Source organism: Helicoverpa zea, chromosome 9, assembly GCF_022581195.2.
Source record: "Helicoverpa zea isolate HzStark_Cry1AcR chromosome 9, ilHelZeax1.1, whole genome shotgun sequence".
Lineage (NCBI taxonomy): Eukaryota > Metazoa > Arthropoda > Insecta > Lepidoptera > Noctuidae > Helicoverpa > Helicoverpa zea.
This window is the reverse complement of record NC_061460.1, coordinates 10,482,101-10,504,206: the sequence shown is the minus strand read 5'-3', so window position 1 is coordinate 10,504,206 and position 22,106 is coordinate 10,482,101. Positions and strand designations below refer to the sequence as shown.

General features: G+C 39.5%; 3 protein-coding genes across 3 annotated transcripts in view; 2 read left to right on the top strand and 1 right to left on the bottom strand.

Annotated features, from left to right (window-relative positions):
- The window catches only part of LOC124633182 (zinc finger protein 853-like), a 40,744-nt gene extending 37,112 nt beyond the window's left edge, over positions 1–3,632 (bottom strand). The window contains exon 1 of the mRNA XM_047168330.1: positions 3,491–3,632. The gene's annotated coding sequence lies outside the window, so the exon portion shown is untranslated. The remainder of the gene's footprint in view (positions 1–3,490) is intronic.
- Positions 3,633–4,208: 576 nt separating this feature from the next.
- On the top strand, positions 4,209–6,528 carry LOC124633185 (actin, cytoplasmic A3a). The gene is made up of 3 exons (XM_047168333.1): positions 4,209–4,346; positions 5,045–5,405; positions 5,493–6,528. The coding sequence occupies exons 2-3, from the start codon at positions 5,056–5,058 to the stop codon at positions 6,271–6,273; spliced, it is 1,131 nt and encodes a 376-aa protein (XP_047024289.1). The 5' UTR covers positions 4,209–4,346; positions 5,045–5,055; the 3' UTR covers positions 6,274–6,528.
- Positions 4,213–20,313, top strand: LOC124633184 (actin-5C). Its single transcript, XM_047168332.1, has 3 exons — positions 4,213–4,346; positions 18,766–19,126; positions 19,214–20,313. Exons 2-3 carry the CDS (start codon positions 18,777–18,779, stop codon positions 19,992–19,994), a joined length of 1,131 nt encoding a protein of 376 aa, XP_047024288.1. The 5' UTR covers positions 4,213–4,346; positions 18,766–18,776; the 3' UTR covers positions 19,995–20,313.
- The last annotated feature ends 1,793 nt before the right edge of the window (positions 20,314–22,106 follow it).

Below are 22,106 nucleotides of genomic sequence, written 5' to 3'. Positions count from 1 at the left end.
AAGCCAAGTAATATTGGGCACATAACATGACTTACAATATCTTTAAATTATGCATAAACTATTTTTTTTATATACTGTATAACTATAAAAGAAAGTTATTAACTAACTAAATAATATACTACTACTATCTTACATTGAACGCCTTCTTCTCTTCTAACTATTTTGCTGTGCCCATCAGGGTCCATAATTGTGACTATCATTTTACATTTTCCCACTCATGTACCTATGTACTTCATTATGGAATGCAATAAACGATATAATATGATACCTACCTATGAACAATTTTTCCTTGCACATGAATTGCGTTAGCTGGTGATGGTCAATTCATAATTTCATACATTAAATTCAAAATTCAGTTTTGTAGGCTAATGCATGAATTGCTAAAAGATTTACAATCAATATAAATCACAGTTTTGGAATGTCCTTGTCTTATAATGCAAAAATTTAAGACCTCACCAGTCATGGTGCGTTGCTATTCCACAGTAATGATAAGAAGTTAAGATTAATTGACGCATTAGGCGGTAAAGTAAATATAAGTAACATTTACAATCTGTGAAAAAGGTCAGCATAATTATACCTAACTATGTTGACTAATATAATTCTAATAAAACAATATACGATATCGTTACATAGGCAGGTACTTGTACATACAATATCAAATTGGCTGCAGAATATAAAAAAATAGGCAATAAAAATAAAGTATACGTGCGAGAAAAATCTCAATGGCCTTCTGAAAAGACAGAAATAAGTTGAACAATAACAGGAGGGGACCTCCTAGGTCCATCACAATTCGCAAGTGTTCCATAGAGCAGAACAGTCTGGGGCCTGAATGTTTTTAACATACAGATTCCTTTTCATTTAAGAAGAGGAGGTTTGATTTGTAAAATTATTGATCCTCAAAATATTCTGACAACGCGTAATTAAAAAAGAGCGGATAGGCGGACCCCAAATAAATTAAGAAAAATGGGAGGAAGCAAGAATCTTAAATACATCATGTTTTCAATGAGAATGACATCACAGGGCAAGTTGAAACAGGCAAGTGACACCAATTTTCCAAATATCCTAACTAAAATATTTACCTGATGACGTAAGACGCTAATAAAAGTTATATTGTAAAGTTTACGTCCAAGAATTCGGAATAATCTCGTCGATAGCGACTGACGTCATGCGCCAGTCAGCTGATAGTAACCACGAAGATTATTAACGCAGTAATACTCGGAGCTTGTTGATATGAAGAAGGAAAAATAAGAATAACATTGTTTTGAACGATGATATGCACTACGTGGATGACTTATCCACAGTTCCTATACTTATTCAGAATTTGATGCATATCAATTTTCTAGTAAAAGTATCAGAATGCATCATTGCTGGCCTGGTAGTTTAAATGCAAAACTTGGATGAAAAGTGAAATTTAAATAATGAGTATGTATGTACTTTATGTCTTGTGTTATTGTGGAGAAATTGATATTGATTCAAAAGATGTACGTAAGTTTCTGTGTGGGAGATGTAGATTGATATTCAAATCCATGTGACTGTTTCGACCAGTGTCGATTCTGGACGGCACGCACTTCACGTTTAGTCAAATAAATAAACAAGTACTTAATAAATAGAGTCATTATTACTAATGGTATTTACAGGTTAAAAGCTATTAAGGTTAGCTAGATAGGAACCTTTATTTGCTCATAGCACTGCCTTTTGGGATACTCTTCCTCATGGCAATCACAGTTTATTTTTGTGTTACGTGTTATGTTTATTGCCGGAAAGTCATTTCTGTTGACCTCTTTTAATTCATAGTCTTTGAATTTTAGCTACCTATACTATATATATATATATTAGCTAACTTTACTGTATGATTTTGAGAAAGAATATTAATTTAACCAATCAGCACACGATGTCAGCGACCAACAAGAATTTATAATGATTCAGTTCATACTTGCGTATATGTTTTGAAGTTACTAATATATTTTCCTGTTAATTTATACTCATATGTAGATATATCCGTTTTAAATACATAAATATAGGACACTGTTCTAAGGAAAATATTAATGTTCAATATAAATTGATTTATTTTGTTTCCTGTTTATATAGAAATAACGTTGTTTTCAACGTAATTGAATTCAATAAGATAATATAATAATACTTTATTTAAATCTCTTGTTTTGTATTATTGGTTTTGTACTAAAAAATATTCGGCAGTACTATTTCAGTTAAGACATCACATTTTATACATGAAAAGTCTAATCCTACGATTTAGCAAGATTAACCTTTAAAGTAGCGAATAAAACGGAAGTATGACATAGATTATAAGTCCTAGCAAAGGTTCAGCAAAGCGTAAAATTAGGACTCCACCCCATCAGGATGTCATAAATATATCGAATAGGTAACCGCTCCTCTTAAGGTACAGACAAAAAATAAGGTTATTTAGTGATTACGTTATAGACATGACGTCAGAAATTAAAGAGGTGATCAAATAATATCGAGACGAATCGTCACCTGATTCGATTACATCTTGTATGAATCATGCTTGTCAAACGCTTGCGAGAGATCGATGACTCATCGGAGGGCGCCAAGGTTCATTCAAATGCACACACGCTACTTGATTTTTAAATTTTATTTTTCGATTTAAAGCTGGCATTGGTAGAATATTACCATATAGGCCTTATTGTCTGTATTTTCCTTAATGAAGTCACCAGAACAATAAGAGACTTCACAAACAATAAAGGGAAAACGCTAACTGCTTGAAACGTATTCGTACCTAATGCTACTTTTATCTATCAACGATGTTTCAATGGAAATTACACTAGATCCAGTACAGCAAACATCCTAATATGTAGTGCCCTTTATTGGAAAAAGCATACGTCTCGAAACCTTGATCAGTAAAGTAATAAATAAGACTGAGACATTATACCAAGGTGATTCCAAAAACGTTCCGGATTGCCAATTTGAGTAATGCTAAAAAGGCGATCGGCTTCTTTCAGTTATGGCCACGTAGGTACAATGTTTAACGTTTTGTTTTTATTCATTTATCTAACAAAAATTATAGATATGCTTTAGCCTTGATTACTATCAACTCATGCTTAGGTAGGCACGTAGGTATTGTTAAATACCGTATGTAGATTACCGGCGGCATACCATCTAAATGATACCTTTATATATAATTATTTTAATCGATGAAGTCTGAATTCCGATTTCGATACTTGGCTCTAAAATAAAGCTAGCTTGGTAGACACGCCCAAAGCAGACGACAAATAAATACAATTTATAGACACGGATACGGAGGGTGCAGTTAGATGATTCATGCAATCCCATAGCGCACCCCATGCGACGGTGCACTGGACGCGGGGGCGGGGGCGGGACCAAAATCAATACACGCAGACGGCTGCAATATTATGCTATACGTATATTAGGACATTTAACTAAGGGTGTCTCGCAGCTCTATTGATTTATGTCTACCCCTGCACTGGCTGGGTTGGCTGGGCGGAATACTCACGCATTCAAATATGACGGCGAATGTTTTAACTCGATCAGTTTACGATTAACGTAATTATATCACGTTCTATGAGTCCACGTGTTGATGCAATGCGTCACAGCCTCGTGGGTTTGGTTTAGCTTCCATGCCGCCTACACAACCACTGATCAACAAACAGTTTGTTTTGTCTCGCTGCTGGTTGTTAATCGTAATTCCTACACGAGTTTAGGTGGTCGTCAACGGCGACGGCTCGCTGTAGTCCAGTCACCTTCGGACGCACAAAAAGATCTTTGCACTAAGTTCGTGCAGCCACTGTAACATCCTACCTACTAGAATAAGATATCTCTCATCTTTAACGTCTGTTAGTAATGCTTTCTGCTCTTTTCATAATTATAATGAGAACATTTTCAACGGTAGACTATTAAACTAATTAAATATTTGTAGGTTAATGTTAGGCGTTAGTGGCAATTAGCGCAAAACAGCTGAATCATAGAGAAAGTACGGGGAGACTGAAGAGAAATTTCAGTGATTTAAAGAAGCGTATTGGTGACCCTGAGCGAGTGTTCGCGGTACGTGAGCGTTGCCGTGTACAGTCACACTGCTGCAGATAACGAGCAGTGCCGGTGTAATCGTTATCAACCGTATCGTTATCAACAGATTGTGGATAGAACACAGAGCGTTACCATATATGGTGACAAAAATTGAGGCAGCATCAGGCAGCCTGTGATTGGCGGAAAATAAATTGTAGCCGATAGTATGTGAACTCTGATAAGGCACGTTTTATATAGTTTATCCTCAAGAGCCGGTTCTCATTTAGTGAGGTGTGCTTGACCGAAGCAGCACGAGTCGTACCTAGTCATTAACTTATTATTTAACAGTAAGTTTGTTTGGATTTATTTTTATTAAATCGTGGATTTTAATAATAAATTACTTATTTTAAAGTTTGAAATAAATAAAATTAAATAGCGTTTAGAGTCAGTGCTCGATTTTAAACTACCACCTGTGGATACTAGTCGTTACATAACAACATTTTTACGTTATATAAGTGAAGTGCCTCTTGGATTTAGTGAATTGGTAACTGCCTCGACGATTTTGTGGCATTGATCTCTTCTACTAATTCGAGTCCTCTGGGTTCGATTCCCATTGCAGATAAAGTGGTTTTAGTACATCACTTTTATAATTGTATTTTATTGAAAGTGGTTTTTTAATCGCATTATACTGTAGAGGGTTAAATCGTATTTATTTGCTTGCATTTGTTTGTTTTATTAAAATAATTGTTGTTTTGCTGAAAACTTACAAGCGTTCCTTCATTTCTCAAGTCTTGATATAGGCTACTACTTAACTTTTGGAGATAGTAACTAGATAACGTTTATCAGGCGTACTTTTATCGCTGAGTTGGCTCAAGGCGTGACTCTTTAGAATTACCTAATTCGTATCTAGATATTTTATCTACGACTACCTAACTGTTAAAATAAATACGACATTGCGTCACTACGTATCTAATCAAATTACACCTTTTCCTCATAAAAAGTGTTTATACAATTCGGTGAAATCATGATTTAACTTTATTTTCAGACTAATTCAAAATGTGCGACGAGGAAGTTGCTGCACTGGTAGTAGACAATGGATCCGGTATGTGCAAGGCCGGGTTCGCGGGCGACGATGCGCCCCGTGCCGTGTTCCCATCCATCGTGGGCAGGCCGCGCCACCAGGGCGTCATGGTCGGCATGGGACAGAAGGACTCGTACGTAGGTGACGAGGCCCAGAGCAAGAGAGGTATCCTCACACTCAAGTACCCCATCGAGCACGGCATCGTCACCAACTGGGACGATATGGAGAAGATCTGGCACCACACCTTCTACAACGAGCTGCGTGTGGCGCCCGAGGAGCACCCCGTGCTGCTGACGGAGGCCCCCCTCAACCCCAAGGCCAACAGGTAGGTCCTCGTTCCCTCTGTGCACTGTGTACACAGTCCTGTAGCCGCGACCGCAGCCTCAGTCTGACCGTGCCCTTTGTTTCGCAGAGAGAAGATGACACAGATCATGTTCGAGACGTTCAACACGCCCGCCATGTACGTCGCCATCCAGGCTGTGCTGTCCCTGTACGCGTCCGGTCGTACCACCGGTATCGTGCTGGACTCCGGCGACGGTGTCTCGCACACCGTGCCCATCTACGAGGGTTACGCGCTGCCGCACGCCATCCTGCGTCTGGACTTGGCCGGCCGCGACCTCACAGACTACCTGATGAAGATCCTCACCGAGCGCGGCTACTCGTTCACCACCACGGCCGAGCGTGAGATCGTGCGCGACATCAAGGAGAAGCTCTGCTACGTCGCCCTCGACTTCGAGCAGGAGATGGCCACCGCCGCCTCCAGCAGCTCCCTGGAGAAGTCCTACGAACTTCCCGACGGACAGGTCATCACCATCGGTAACGAACGTTTCCGTTGCCCTGAGGCTCTCTTCCAGCCCTCATTCCTGGGTATGGAAGCCAACGGCATCCACGAGACCACCTACAACTCCATCATGAAGTGCGATGTCGACATCCGTAAGGACTTGTACGCCAACACAGTTCTGTCCGGAGGTACCACCATGTACCCTGGTATCGCCGACCGTATGCAGAAGGAGATCACAGCCCTGGCCCCGTCCACAATGAAGATCAAGATCATCGCGCCCCCAGAGAGGAAGTACTCCGTATGGATCGGAGGATCCATCCTGGCTTCCCTCTCCACCTTCCAACAGATGTGGATCTCCAAACAGGAGTACGATGAGTCTGGCCCCTCTATCGTCCACAGGAAGTGCTTCTAAGCGCCAAGTAAGACTATTCCTAATTTATGATGCCCTACACCAGGCCCCTGAATGGGCGGCTCAAATTACGCTTGTGATCTTTTATTTAAGTTCAGTATTTAAAAATAGGCTGTAAGGTATCGTAATATGCATATTACGTAATAATGAATGCGGAACATTGTCGATTCCGTATTTTTGACAAAGATTTTTATTTATTTATAAATCGTTACTAACCTGAACATTTTTAATAAAAGATAATTTATATACCGGTATAAATCTGCATTTTTCTTGCTTTCTATCCTCATCTCATTACCTTCGTATTTAGATCCGTATGTGAAAGACGAAGCATCGTTTTTGAGAGTCATAATGACACGAGTGTGCACTTCTCACAAATAGTCGCAGACAGCTTTTAACTGGAATTTCTAACTGCAAGTGCTAGTCATTGACCGTTCCATTTTACATATTTTAGCTCATATTTATGCGGTAACGGAACTCAACGTCCGCAATTTTATCATGGCTGTTTTATTATATAATGTTCTTCATTACTACTAATCATACATCGTATCGATTTTACAAGCTGTAATAAAGCGAATTGATAAATGTTTATCGTTAGAAATTCCTTCGTAGAAAATAATAATGCTTAAGGTTTTATGGCGATAAGAACCAGATCATTATTTCCAATTGATATAATATAAATAGTATCAGTAGCTAGCCTGTTACTACCTAGAAGCACGAGCTACCTACCATCTACCTAATTGGTATAATTAGCACTTCTAGCGAACAAAGCAATATTCGTGATGCATTTAATATCACTAATGGAATATTGTAGGAACATGGGCGAGGCCGCCATAACTCTATTAGAATAGGGAAAACCGCACCTTATTAGCTTTTCAGGCTACGAACAGGATATTAAGCCCTCGAGCGACGTAGTTACAAGTATTTTTAGCTCCAAATGGAAATCCCATTAGTAAATAAAATTACCATTTATATCGAGGCAGAATTTGTCCTAATAAAGTACCTTCCATGATTGTTAGCTCTTTGGACTTAAGGTATATAGAAGACCTTATTCCATTAATGTCAAGGCATTTTTTCTTCATTATCAATTTGATATGCAAGTTCTACAAACCCAGTTCAATATCATAATTATAATCGAGTGTTTTCTTTATCTAAATGTTCATTTAGATATCATTTATCTTTCTTTCATAACCATTATGATCATAATTCCCATGGATCGTACCTTCATGGGAGCGATTGATTACACTTACCTACTTACATACTTCAATTTCTAATAATTACGATTAAATTATCGCAATATTGATGTCATAAAGCTCTCTATAGTTTCCCCCAGCGATTTCTCCAACCGGGTGAAATATAAATACATACATACATGAATTAATCTCCATACCAATTCCGCTTTTTAATTATATTTATATCGTTTTCTAATCTAGTTGGTACTGTTTAATATAACCAAATTAATAGAAACTATGCTTATTTTTTTCGAAATGTGAAAATCACTCGACATTGACATGGAATTTGTTTTGGTCGATGTTCTGTTTACTAATAGATGCGTTCGCGTTCCATTCACCTCGCGTCCCTACGTGGGATAGCGTGAAGTTTTTAATAGCTGACCTAGAGCAGTGTATAGTCGAAATCCTAAAATACACGGTTTATAATTAGACTGACACACCCACCGCGTTCGTTTCGTCTCATGCGTGATGACGTCACGGGTAGCCGGTGCAGGAGTTTGAAGCCGGCGCGTCATGTGGCCCTTGGCTGAATGCGTTTGGTGCTCTTGCCAACAAAGTGTATTGGACTCGAATGATGGTTGTAGCGGATATTTATAGAATGAATGTTGCCGTCGTCGTTTGTCGTTAGTATTGATCGATAAGGGAAACATTTTGGCACGTGTTAGGTTAATGATGGTGTACATTTATCGGGATTTATTTTTATGTATGATTCGTCTAGTTTTTATACTAAGCTAGGGGCGGAGTTTAAAACCATATAGGTAGTAACTAAAACCGAATGTAACAGACTATATAACAGTTGTTAAAAACACAGGTAGATACAATGTATGGATAAATGTTTAGCAAACCACTCTGTCTGGTCCATGGGGAGTGAGGGATGAGGGAGCAATTGCACGCAGATGTGTATTTGAGTGAGTGAGGGGGGCCAATGGACATGCACGATGGTATACCAATGAGTTTGTATGCAGCATTGCAGCTTTCAAACATATAGGATAGGTAGATACACATGTAACTGGATGGAAATATTTTGACCATAGATTCAAGCTCGAAACAGATGCGTTCTATTTTTAATTTATTGTATGAGCCTAGATTGTTCCATGATCCCTAAGTAATAATGCTTTTGGGCGAGTAATTTCGAACCCATTACGTTTAGGGTAACGAGGGTCTGACAGCGGGATGCCTACCCGCAGGATGTTATTAAAGATTTTTTTGTAGTATGTTTGGGTAATCTGTGAATTATGTGCAAACCGTAACATCGCCAGTAAGTACATAAGTTTTTAATTTTCGGTTAACCGTTAAGTGTTAGATTCGAATTTAGTAGCTAGATTAAGAAGCTGCCAAATTAGATAACTATTGCGTGTCAACATTAGCTTCACTTCTACACTCAATATCATGTCGGATTATAATGTAGTCCCATTTTCCACATCCCATCGTACATCCAGCGAATATTCCAGAAACATGCAAAATCTATTCCGACCACGTAGACATCCCATCTCGTATACATGTGTCGGTTCTCGTACATCGCGTCAAATATTCACCGCATGAAATCTGCCGACACCCTCACGCACACATGCACAACGCCCTCCCTGATGCGGCGAGGGTCAAGGGCGAGAGCGGGCGGACGATCGATCCTTCACCCCCCTCGCATCCCGCCCTTACCCCGTTCACACCCGCCCCGGCTAGACTGGTATGCGGTTTCAAACCAACTTACGAACGCAAGTCTTTTGAACCTTATTTTTTCTCGAATAAGGATCGTAAGCCTTGTCTTTGTCCAGACGAAAGTCTTGGTATCAATCAGTGTCTTTGCTGAAATTGAATTCGTCTGGAATTTCGCTACTTTTCTTATTCGGGCTTTTAGATTTTTGCTGGCAGGTCCTAGGTATGTATATTCATGAGATACCTCTCTAGGTATATTGCAATAATTTTGCCTCCAAATATTTTGGAAGAAACTGACATTCGTTCACATCGACATAGGTTAGTGATAATGTTTCCTTTTTTATAAATTATTTATTCCACCCAAAAAGAAAAAAAAAACTGAATTCAAAATGAAAAAGAAATTCAAATTCAAATTGAAAGGCGCTGTTTCACCCCGCATAGCCAAAATTCGTCTCTGTTACCTTTCAATGACAGGTGGATAAAAAATGCACACAAAAGGACAACCTGCCCGTTTGCCCTTCATCACAGACGGTCTTATATCAGAGGCCCATATTAATTAATCTTACCAGCCAACATTATATCTTGTGCAATTGTAATAAGACCTACTTTGGCTATTAAGGTCTTATTGTTCGTATATGGCTGGACTTCTAAATCTGGAAGTAGGCCAGTTTGCATCAGATCGCAGTCCAGTGACGCGATCATACGTGAAATGTGATCATGGACAATTAAGTTCTGGCCTACTTACAGCTGAATTGCAACTAATAGGAGTTGGAAATTGCCTACACAAAATGCCTCTCTCACTCCACGCACGAGTAAAATAAGTACCTCTTTCATAATAAAACAGAATTTTAAAAGAAATACTTAGGCATTTCATAACATTGTTGTATGAAACTATGGTAAACCATGATAGGTTTTTGCCGGATTTCTGTTTGTTTCACCCTATTCTGACAACATGTGGTAACAGTTTCGATACACTTACGTTCCATCTTCTTATTGTGCCTGGCCTGTTCCCAGTGATATTTGGGGTCGGCGCAATTATGTTATCGGTTATCCACTTCCATTCCTCTCTGACAGTCGTCTAGAGATGGGTAACTCAGGAGTGATAGATAAAAAAGATATGTATCTTTCCGTTCTTATCACTCGCTCTTTGTATCAGTTCAAATCCGAATGTATCAGTGTATCTTTAACAACTCATTCAATCCGTCGTCCGTTTGTATCTGTGTTGCACTCGCACACACAGCATTGAGCGGCTGGCGTCACGGTTTCTCATGGTTTCTCATCGGAAAGTCCAGACATCTCTTTCGCACTTCCCTACTTAGAATGTTCTGTCTCACTTTCTCGATACCGAGGATAAGTGTTTGACCATTATTTTTATTTATTTATTCGATTTACACGGCTTTAACAGCCAATTACATAAATCGTAAACTTAAATTTAAAATGAAAAATAGAAACTTAAAAATATTATAAACTGATATACGAATCTATCTATCCTAAACGAATCTATCACTCTTAGTTCGTACTGATTTAGTGATACATTGGATTGAATTGAACGAAGCGAGTCACTCTGAGCAACAGTACAATGTCACTCGCGGATTCGAAAGGATATAGAGATACAAAAGAGTGATACATATCCCAGTGATCAAAAGATATATATCAATCTTTTCTTTTCAATGATATGTTTTTCCCATGTCTACAGTCGTCACGTAATACAGATACCGGCACGGATATTGGGCTCTCGGCGGAAGAGTGGGGATCGCTTTGCGCACCCGTACGCATAAGGCAATAAGGCAGTAAATCGCTTCTGCGCAGGTGAAGGTCATGGCCCGATATCCGTGCCGATAACTGTACTTACATTCACTGTCATCTTATCCTCAGAAAATGTATCCACATTTTCTTAAGTCTTCATCACATACCTATCATCATTTCATCTCATACTCAAATCATTATAATATGTCTGTTAAAATAAGAGTTCCTAAGTAAGCAAATACGAAACGCGGAAATCAATTTTGCTAGAGCATTACTGTCGTCCCCATTTTTGCCGACTTAACAGAAAGTTGACAAGCGTGCTGCTGCGACTTTTGCACACCCTCAATTGGAATTCAGCTCAATCAGTAAACCTACATACATTCAAATTACATAATACTGTTTTATAACAAGTAAACAAGTTGCCAAGATACTTCATAATCGATATATGTGTGTAACAGCCAAAAATTGTGATTCAAAATACATTTACCACGTATCGTAGGCACTTGGCACTTTCTTGATCGTGATCAGCATTTCTCCGCGATCATTTGTGAACAGAAACTAAAATTCCGGTATATTTTCTCGAGATATTATTGCAAGATCATTAATTAGAAATCATCTCTCTTATTATTTCTTGACGTAAAAAGAAACTTCGATCGACGATATCATAATGATTTCTGGTGTTCGGAAATTCGGCATTCCGAATAATGGATGATATTTTGATTCATCTAATTCTTGAGGACTCAGGTATATCAAGTAGGTAGTTACAATAGGCAAATAACATCTTATAAGAAGAGTTTATGACTTTAGCCAAGGCTGCAAGCAACAAACGAAAGTCAAAGCAGCCCGTTTTAATAAGAAGAGGTAGGTAACCAAATGAAGTTTATTGAAGAATTTCTGCACGAAGCATATCTTGAGGAAGCAAACTAGAGATTAGGCACCTTCATCTATAATAGTCATTTAAAATTAAACCATTTTATATCACAGCAATCGTATATCTTCAGGTACCTACATAATTCGGTTGACCCCTGTTAAGAGGGTCCAATGAAAAATGAACGCTGAAAGGCTTCTCTTGAACTAGACTTGAACTCACGACCCAAAAGGACGTGACTTTAGGATAACCTACTTATAAGGTCAATAGTAGAAATCTTGGCGAGCAAAAACTGAACCTGCGTAGGACAAGTGATACAATCATAAAATAATGAATTTCTAAAAGTATCTTATAAAATGTGTCATGTCATAAAAAATCTGTTATTTTTTATGCAGGTATTTTTAATTTTTTAAGTAGCTAATTGTCGTAAAATTATATCATTTCAGTGGTAAGGAAATAACGTCTGAATTCCACGTACCTACCTCCTATTTTTTAAATAAAGGAATCCAAATAAAAAACAAACAATTTATATTAAAAAATCCACGTAAAATACCTACGTGTCTGCCTGTCTACTAATATAACTTACTTATAGGTAAAATTAATAACAAGTGTCGTTTAGGTTCTACAACATTACACACATTCATGATTCATATCGAACCAAGAATACTACAAATTACGTATTCCGATACCGAAACATTTTACAATACAATGGCCAACGTGTTTGTATTCTATGCGATGCGCAAGAGTTTCCTTCGTTGACTCATTTCTCACAGGCTTCGATGTGGAAGTGGCGACTTCTCTGTTATATCTTTAGATATCTATGTTTTTATATACCTATGGTTTCTGTTGTGAATAAAAACTTTGCTTCTAAATAAGTTTGATTTTTGTTAGGGTCCCGTACCCAAAGGGAAAAATGGGACCCTATACTTCGGCCGTTCAGAGAATGCGTTCCTGACACCTATCAGTTAGTCACGACTAGTGATGGGCACAACATAACACTGAGTTCGTTACCGTTCCTTCAAAATGAACCGCCGCATTATTTTAAGATTATTTTCGTTTTAAATTGGCGGAATCATTTGTTTTATATTTTAGTTATTTAAGTGGAAACCAAAAAAAGGTAATATTCATATAATAAAATTGTTTTATTTATTCTTTGTTACAAGTACATTGAATTGAATGTGCGAACAGAATATTAATCAGACTCCGATTTGCTTGAGGAGGTGGTGTCTTCATCATCATCTTCGCCTACATGTATAATTATATTATTATCAATAACAGAATCAATCCTGATATCTCGGTCTAACAAAAGCCGGGTAATCAAATAAAAACAGATCGAAAACACTTGAAAAACGTGGTCTATGCGCACGAAACGACAACGGACGACTGTTTTAGCGTCACAAAATGGCGGCCCATAACGCCATTTGGGGTTACCATTTTTAATCTAAGTATAAAAATGCGGTTTGGTCATAGTTTTATTTTTATATTTCATAAACGTTATAATTAAGTCTTATAGTCCATTATTTTCCAATTCTTAAAAAGAAAATCAAAACGTATTATTTTATATTATAACTGTATAAGAACAGATTACGATACTTGCCTGTTATTTTTAGCACAGCACTACAAAATATAAACCGCTGACATAACCTTGTAATAGCGCAGTATAGATTTAGAAAAATATTGTTTACCAAGTTATTTGACACTCAGTTTGGCACAAAATTATAACATTCATTGATTATTGATATAATAATGTTGTTTTAATGCTCCTCAATTGTTAAAACGGTAAACAACCAGCAAAAATATTTTTATCGTAACTGCAACGCCATTGCAAAGTTACGTCGTCAGTTCAATCGCGACGTGTCAGGAACGCATTCTCTGAATGGCCGAACTATAGTTGCTTTGATTTCATTACTGAAACAATTTTGAACTGCTAGTTACCGATTACCGCAAACGAAAGCATCATTATACAATAAACTGACTTTCAATAACTTTGAAAACACATCGTTTTCCGCTGATTCAATGTTGACTAACAAATGAAGGGAATAAATGATTAAAAACTTGTTAATTTCAAGTACACTCATTTGATATCCGCTGTGATTCACTGTCATGTAGTTAAAAAAATAAATAAACACCACTTATTTAAGACATGTGTCATCCATAATTTCATACAAAACATGTTGTTTGATCAAATGTTTTCAATCTATGGAAATATTTTTATAAGCAACACCATACGTAACTACGTCATTTCAAGAAAAAAACCTTGATGGATGGTAAAATGTACCTGTACGCTCAAATATTTCTTCTATTGTATCATGTCTTAAACGTATCAAATAACTCACATATTTATGTAATACCTACTTATAAAAAAACTTCATACCTTGATAGAGTATGTCTATGTTAGGCACTGAACAAATTGAACAAGAACCACAGAATATACCAATAATTTCTTATATTCTTAGTGCCTATCTTAGTGCTAATTTAAAATTTAAGAAATGGACTGAATAAATAAGATTTTGAAAGTATGAATAGTACGATAACCCGCAAAAAGCAATCAGAGCATGCGAGCATCTTTATATTAATTTGAAAATTATTGTGATCATTCAGCAGAGGTCACTGAACTGAATTTTTATGATACCTATGAAGTCTTAGAAGTAAATGAAATTGCTACAGAAGAAAAAATATCGGCGGATTTAACTGTTGCTTGAACGGCATATCTTGGCGAAATTCACTAAAATCATACTGAATCAGGCTTAGCCGAACCACAAACAAGATAAAACAAGTCGTTAATAAATGGGAAATAAATATCATTAACAAAAATACACTGCTAATGAAGAGAGTCCATTAGAAAGTAAATATTTTTGGCATACCGTACGCTCTAGATTAATTCTTATCGTATTGATGTTGCTCATCGTTCAAATCATTGAAAAATTAACTTGTTAGTTTGAAAACTAAATATTTAAGAAATTAAATTTAAAAAGAGAAACAAGGAAGTGGCTCTCTCTGTAGTTTTGCCTTTTCCAAAAGTTTTTAAAAAAACCTTGAAGGTAAATGAAATTCTTGGTGAATCATTATTTTTTGTAATGGTGAACCAATTTTTGAGTTCCGCATCAGACACCTCATATTTGAAACTGCTACTGCATTTTCATGACGAGTAAGGTGTGGCAAGGCAGAACAATATGTACAGTACACTGTGTTGCTAGAATTTCTTGATATTCTATGACCATGCCTGTCTTTCTATATGAAGTACCACAAAGCAGCTTGTTTTGGAAACATTAGCTAGCTATTGTTTGTAAACTTCTGCTGTAACGATGTCACCACCATGTACTGGTGTATGTAAAAACGTGTTACTTAGTTATTATTAGTCATCCGCGGGTCATAACTTACGAGGAACTAAATTAGTGGACTCCGCCGAGTCAACTGTATTGACTCATCGTCGTAGTACGCATGTGCGTGACTCATAGCATTTGCCCGGCCAGCATTGCCCGGAACAGATTTTACGCGGGTTAATCTACTCTAAACAACTGTTTAATGCCAAAGGTTAACTAAGACACCGTGCTTAGCAACGTAACTATCACTGCAACATTTCTATAAACTTTCATCGAATCATTACAATTTTAAAATTAACAGAAAGTGTTGGCTGCGCTGCTCTCACGTTTTTTGCTCGGTTCAGTATTGCACTAACAGTGCAACTGAGTTTCTTTCTAGACAAGGCTAATAAGTTTACCGTGGATAGATTGAGATCTCAAACGCGACAAACGCATAAGTAGGTAGCAATTGAATGAGCAAAAAAATGCCACTAGTCAGTGTCACGTAGAAAGATTACAACGACTCTTCAATGGATTCGCCTAAGTAATAATCCATCGGAAATGCGTTTAAATTGCCCTTTGTGTTGAGCTAAGTAAGCAGGGACATAATAAATACATAGTTAACCGACAACCCTTCGCTGGTGCGTCACTGCACAGATAATGTGCAGAACTGCAGACAGTAGAATGACTCCAGTTGATGACTCATTGGCGTGATATTTGTGTCTCCAAGTGTCCTGTCGACGCATTCACATTTTTTATATTGATAAAATAAACGTTGCTGTTGACTGCCTGTCCAGTAAAACTCTGTTATTGGTTCTAACAGCACAGCTAGTAATATGAATTATATCCCAAATAGACTTTAATTAAAAATAACTTCCTTTAATTTAGCGTCGTGTTTGAGGTTCGTGCCAAAAACGTAATGCCAATTTATTGTTATTATTTATGCTCTACTGGATTAGATAAGAGAGTTCATTGCTCAACTTGAATGGAAAACATTATTTCAATGTGTAAGAGTCTAGACTGTATCATATTTCTTTTGGCAGTAGTCCTTGGCTTAGTGCTTGGCAAGTGGGATCCGGAGAAACCACTGGTTTCTCTTTTAATGTCTCCTAGTTTTCATGCCTTTAAATATTTTATTTGGCCCTTGTTGCAATAAACGAAAGTGGACGCTTAAGATTATTGGCATTTTTTTTTTAATGTAGGTAGGTACCTGGGGTTAAAAGTCTAATTTTAATGACCGGTATAATATTCAAAATAGGTAGATTACTATTCCTTGCTATGAATATCTTGGAGATTTATAATTTTTAGGGTCCCGTACTTCGCTGTCCGTCCGTCTGTCCAGGCTGAATCTCAAGAATCATGACAGCTAGACATGATAGTTTGATGCCCTTATCACAACAGTAGCAAAACTAGAATTCAATAAATATTTTAGGGGGCTTCCATACAGCAAACGTGATTTTTGATAGATAATGATACGGAACGCTTCGTGCGCGAGTCCGACTACATTTAGTCTACCCAATTATGATTTAAAGTTAGATGAAAATGTAATTCAACTCCGGTTGGTAGATACCTTTGACATAGCTGATAGCAGTACCTACCTATCTAGCAAGCAGCATCAACTACATCTGCAAAAATTATGAGAAAAGTTGATAGCACCTAGACATGTTCTGATGGTTTATGTAATTTAAGATATTATACCAACGTAGGTATCATCATGTTAGTGGGAAAAATCAATTAAAGCTAGGCACGCGACAAGTTATTTCATATTAAACGGCTAGTTTAAGTAATCGTAAAATAGTCTCGTGCTGTATCGCATCATACAACCTTCATAACTTGGCTAAGTTAATGCCGCTTTGCACTGCAGACGATATTGAATGGAATCACTTCGCTACTAGACACAAACACAAGCGCAACTTTTTTGTTTGTGTTGGTGTGCGACATGTACACAACGACCGTTGCCACCGGGCACCAATCAGAGCTCAGAATTTTACCCATTCCCATATATGGTAAGGCCATCGGTTGCGGCAAGCGGGGAACTTGGGCGAGTCCATTTCTGAGTAAAAAATAATTACATTCCTTTTTCGAATAGTAACAATTGCATGACATCTGTCAGTTAGGTTTGTCAGCGGGTGCATTTTGTAGGTCGTTTTGATAGTTTTCGCGGCGTAATTAGTAGGAAAATTTTGTTATATTTGGCACCTACAGAGGTCCGTTGGGCGAGTCGATTGAATCGCGGGGCGCCGGCGTACGGCGTATTCTAGTGAAGCAGATCGACCGACCTCCCCGAGCGAGCAGGCAACAGAAAGAAACCGGCCGGCATTCATTTCTCACGGTTCGCGATCGCTGCGGTTATTGTCTCTTCGAAAAACTATTATTACTGGTAAGTAAACGCTTTTTAATATATTTACTGACTGGTTTTATAAACTAAGTACGCTATGTATTTATGTCATGTTTCCAAAAAGGCAAGTTTTATATAATTTAATGCTATTTGATGGAAACGTTGGAGGTTATCTCCTCACTGTGCAAAATTATTTAATGTAGTAAATGCTTAGATAGAATAATAGTATGTATTTGTCAAATCAAATTGTAAGTGTCAACTGTGAGGTTGACGAGTGTGCACCACGATGCTGTGATGCACACTTGCAGATAAGCGCCACTTGCTATCTGCATCCGCGGCGCGCGGAGAGCACAGCTGTCTTTTTGGAAATGTGCCAATAAGCATTGAACTTTCGTTATCATCTATTTATTAAGTAAGTGAAACAGTGCATTACTGTCTGAAGCGTCCGTCTGATCGCTAAATGTTCAATGTGAGCGCCGGGTGGGATCTCGTCGTTATCAAGCGGCGCGCTATCAGAGGCGGGGGCGAGGGGCGAGGGCGGCGCGCGCAGGCTCCTGCCGCGGAATACCATATATGGCCACGAAAACTCACGTATTGTGCCGTACTGTGCGATTGGTGGAGAAGTCGCCGCGGCGGGGTAGGGGCGCCCCGATAACCAGCCTCATTTATATACTCTGCCTGCCGCGCTCGCCGACATTCCACGAAGTGAGCTCGAGCAGTGGTGTTGTGCAGCATTTACCGAGGCTGTGCAATAGCAACTTAATTTATTTATTTATTAGGACTATTTAATTAAAAGTAAGTTGATACAGATGTGCCTTAATTTTGTGATGTTTAGTGATATTATAGTGGCGTGAGAAAAAGTGCAATCCCATTAGTGTGTGCGGGTCAGTGACACGTCGCTAGGGTTGGGCCGCGTGACGCCGGCCGGGAGTCTGGGATAGCCGGTTGCGGTAGGGCGTGGTCGGGACTCGGGGCTCCAACTTACACTTAGCAATATCTGAACTTGAGCGAACATCAATCCAATTAGAAAGTAACTCATCTTGTGAACGACTTTCTCGGTCGGTAAGAGCGGAGCCCCGACTTTGTGAAATGTGATGCCGCGTCATGTGCCACGTTTTTTCCACCATGCCTACAGCCAGCCTTTTATATCTAGCCTTATTTGGTTTCAATTTGCGACATCGACGCCCACTTATCATTGTCCCGTGATGGTTGCGTGTGGGTCTTCTACCCACAGACTACATAAATGGTTGCGATCGGATCGAATCCTTAGCCTGCCTTACTTTAGTTGTTACTTAGGTACTTAGTTCTAATTCCTCAGTCGTACTAAGTGAAACTTATTTTTAATTTTGTTAATTTCAGACTAATTCAAAATGTGCGACGAGGAAGTTGCTGCGCTGGTAGTAGACAATGGATCCGGTATGTGCAAGGCCGGGTTCGCGGGCGACGATGCGCCCCGTGCCGTGTTCCCATCCATCGTGGGCAGGCCGCGCCACCAGGGCGTCATGGTCGGCATGGGACAGAAGGACTCGTACGTAGGTGACGAGGCCCAGAGCAAGAGAGGTATCCTCACGCTCAAGTACCCCATCGAGCACGGCATCGTCACCAACTGGGACGATATGGAGAAGATCTGGCACCACACCTTCTACAACGAGCTGCGTGTGGCGCCCGAGGAGCACCCCGTGCTGCTGACGGAGGCCCCCCTCAACCCCAAGGCCAACAGGTAGGTCCTCGTTCCCTCTGTGCACTGTGTACACAGTCCTGTAGCCGCGACCGCAGCCCCAGTCTGACCGTGCCCTTTGTTTCGCAGAGAGAAGATGACACAGATCATGTTCGAGACGTTCAACACGCCCGCCATGTACGTCGCCATCCAGGCTGTGCTGTCCCTGTACGCGTCCGGTCGTACCACCGGTATCGTGCTGGACTCCGGCGACGGTGTCTCGCACACCGTGCCCATCTACGAGGGTTACGCGCTGCCGCACGCCATCCTGCGTCTGGACTTGGCCGGCCGCGACCTCACAGACTACCTGATGAAGATCCTCACCGAGCGCGGCTACTCGTTCACCACCACGGCCGAGCGTGAGATCGTGCGCGACATCAAGGAGAAGCTCTGCTACGTCGCCCTCGACTTCGAGCAGGAGATGGCCACCGCCGCCTCCAGCAGCTCCCTGGAGAAGTCCTACGAACTTCCCGACGGACAGGTCATCACCATCGGTAACGAACGATTCCGTTGCCCTGAGGCTCTCTTCCAGCCCTCATTCTTGGGTATGGAAGCTTGTGGCATCCACGAGACCACCTACAACTCTATCATGAAGTGCGATGTCGACATCCGTAAGGACTTGTACGCCAACACAGTTCTGTCCGGAGGTACCACCATGTACCCTGGTATCGCCGACCGTATGCAGAAGGAGATCACAGCCCTGGCCCCGTCCACAATGAAGATCAAGATCATCGCGCCCCCAGAGAGGAAGTACTCCGTATGGATCGGTGGATCGATCCTCGCCTCCCTCTCGACCTTCCAGCAGATGTGGATCTCGAAACAGGAGTACGACGAGTCTGGCCCCTCTATTGTGCACAGGAAGTGCTTCTAAGCGAGCCGCGACACGCTGCCGACAGCAGCCCGCGGCCCGGCCGGTCCCGCGGCCGGCTGCTCAATTCAGGCTTGTAATCTCCGTTAATTTAATTGTACGTAAGATATTATTGTAATTAAATCGTAATAGTGACGGCAGGACGGAGCGCGGCGCCGCGGGCGCGCTACGACCGCCGGCCTCGGTACTGCACTCGCCAAAGGATCTTTTGTAATCTCATGAATGATGATTGTATGTGCTGAAACGGATAAGACTACTTTCTTACTAGGTCATTTATAAATTATAAAAAATGATGAAAATACAAAAAAAAATCTGAAAAATTTTCCTGTCTTTTCTTTCATTCACCTTACACATACATTTCCATTGTAAATACGATACAAAACGTAATGGTATCAAAGCGCAACGACCGACATTGACCCATGTACGAAAATAGAACGAACTTGATCAGAAATAGCTGGCCGCAATACTGCAGCCATGTTTATTTATCTTACACGCTGTAGGGATGCTGCCTCACAGAAATAGATACTCGACATACATACACACAACCATAAAATGCAGTGGAATGCTAAGATCTCTCATCAACCATAGGCTTCCACTATCATTTTTGATAGGTACCACATAGCATTATTGCACAGAACTTTGAAAGATAAGTCCGTCTTCGTAGTGAGTAATGATTAGGAGTTAAGTTTCATCTGAGTTTGGTCGTGTAGTAGTAAACATAGAATTGAAGACTTATTTTTATTGCAAGCTTATTTCAATAAATAAGTCTTGAAGGATCTTCAATTCTACGTTTACTACATACTGTTGAAAACTATGCACGTTATTAGTCGATTTGGGAAAAAGGTTTTGTTGGTGATAAGTTAGCAGACAACTTCTATCTCTGTGTGAGGCCCGTGACCAGAAGTGAGACGATCAAAAGGCTGATAGATAATGAAGTTAGCAACTGTACATATTTCTGCTTCCTTATTCGTCACTAAGCCACTAGTTTTTTATGTGATTGCAGATTTTCGCGGTGATAACAGATGTACGACGCTAATTTGAACGAATTAGCAGGTACCTACGTAATTAGATACCGTTGCAGGGGGTGTGTACCTAAATGAAGTTAGTGTATCATGCACCTATGAATCTGCTGGAATAAATTTTGCACTGGCAGCGCAGGTATGTAGTTTACACACGTCCCCACCGGAGGCCAATTTATGATTACCAACGGAGCCATTTTACATTTCTGAGTAAGATTAAGTACCTACCTAACTAAGCTTACCCTTTGATAAATCAATCACCTCTTTCTACGAGCATTTAATACAGTGGTTCTTAACCTTTTTGACATGAGGGACCACTTTAACTAAAGTTTGCCTTGCCGGGGACCACCTCTTCGGTTTATCTAAATTAGCACTCATTTCTTTATTATTAATAAAAAAAAACTGAATTTTTGGGTCAGTTCTACACAAAGCTAAACGCATGTCAGCAGTTGTGTAGGTAAGCAAATGCAAATAAAGAAAGAGTTGCCTGTGTAGTAGTGTAGAAATTTTTATCGGAGTTAAACCAAATATTACGTAAAATGTAGGCCAAACGTACTTAACGTTTTGTTTGTTGACAAACGCAAAAATAAGGGCCAAAATATAGTTTCTGAATACGCGAGCGAAGCGAGCGCGAAATTTTATTGGACTTAAGCCAAATATTACGTAAAATTTAGCCCAAACGTACTTAACTTTTTGTTTGTTGACAAATGGCAAAATAACGGCATATAGTTTCTAAATACGCGAGCGAAGCGAGCGCGAAATTTTTATCGGACTTCAACCAAATATTACGTAAAATTTAGCCCAAGCGTACTTAACTTTTTGTTTGTTGACAAATGCAAAAACAAGGACGTACTGTTTCTGAATACTCGAGCGAAGCGAGCGCGAAATTTTAATTATTTTATAAGACTCAAAACCAAAATTACGTAAAATGTAGCCCAAACATACATTTTTATGAATGGGGGGACTAGGTACGACAAACCCGATATATGTCCATGCAAAAACCCCCGCTCGCAATTATAAGTCGATAAAAATTTAGTTAGATAACGTATAGCAACGTCGCGAAGCTAAGCTTCGCGGACCACTTGGAATGCCTCCA

Coding starts and splice junctions, on each gene's coding strand:
- LOC124633185 (XM_047168333.1), top strand. CDS start 5,056: ATGTGCGACGAGGAAGTTGCTGCACTGGTAGTAGACAATGGATCCGGT. Junction 5,406..5,492: donor CTCAACCCCAAGGCCAACAG/GTAGGTCCTCGT, acceptor TTTGTTTCGCAG/AGAGAAGATGACACAGATCA.
- LOC124633184 (XM_047168332.1), top strand. CDS start 18,777: ATGTGCGACGAGGAAGTTGCTGCGCTGGTAGTAGACAATGGATCCGGT. Junction 19,127..19,213: donor CTCAACCCCAAGGCCAACAG/GTAGGTCCTCGT, acceptor TTTGTTTCGCAG/AGAGAAGATGACACAGATCA.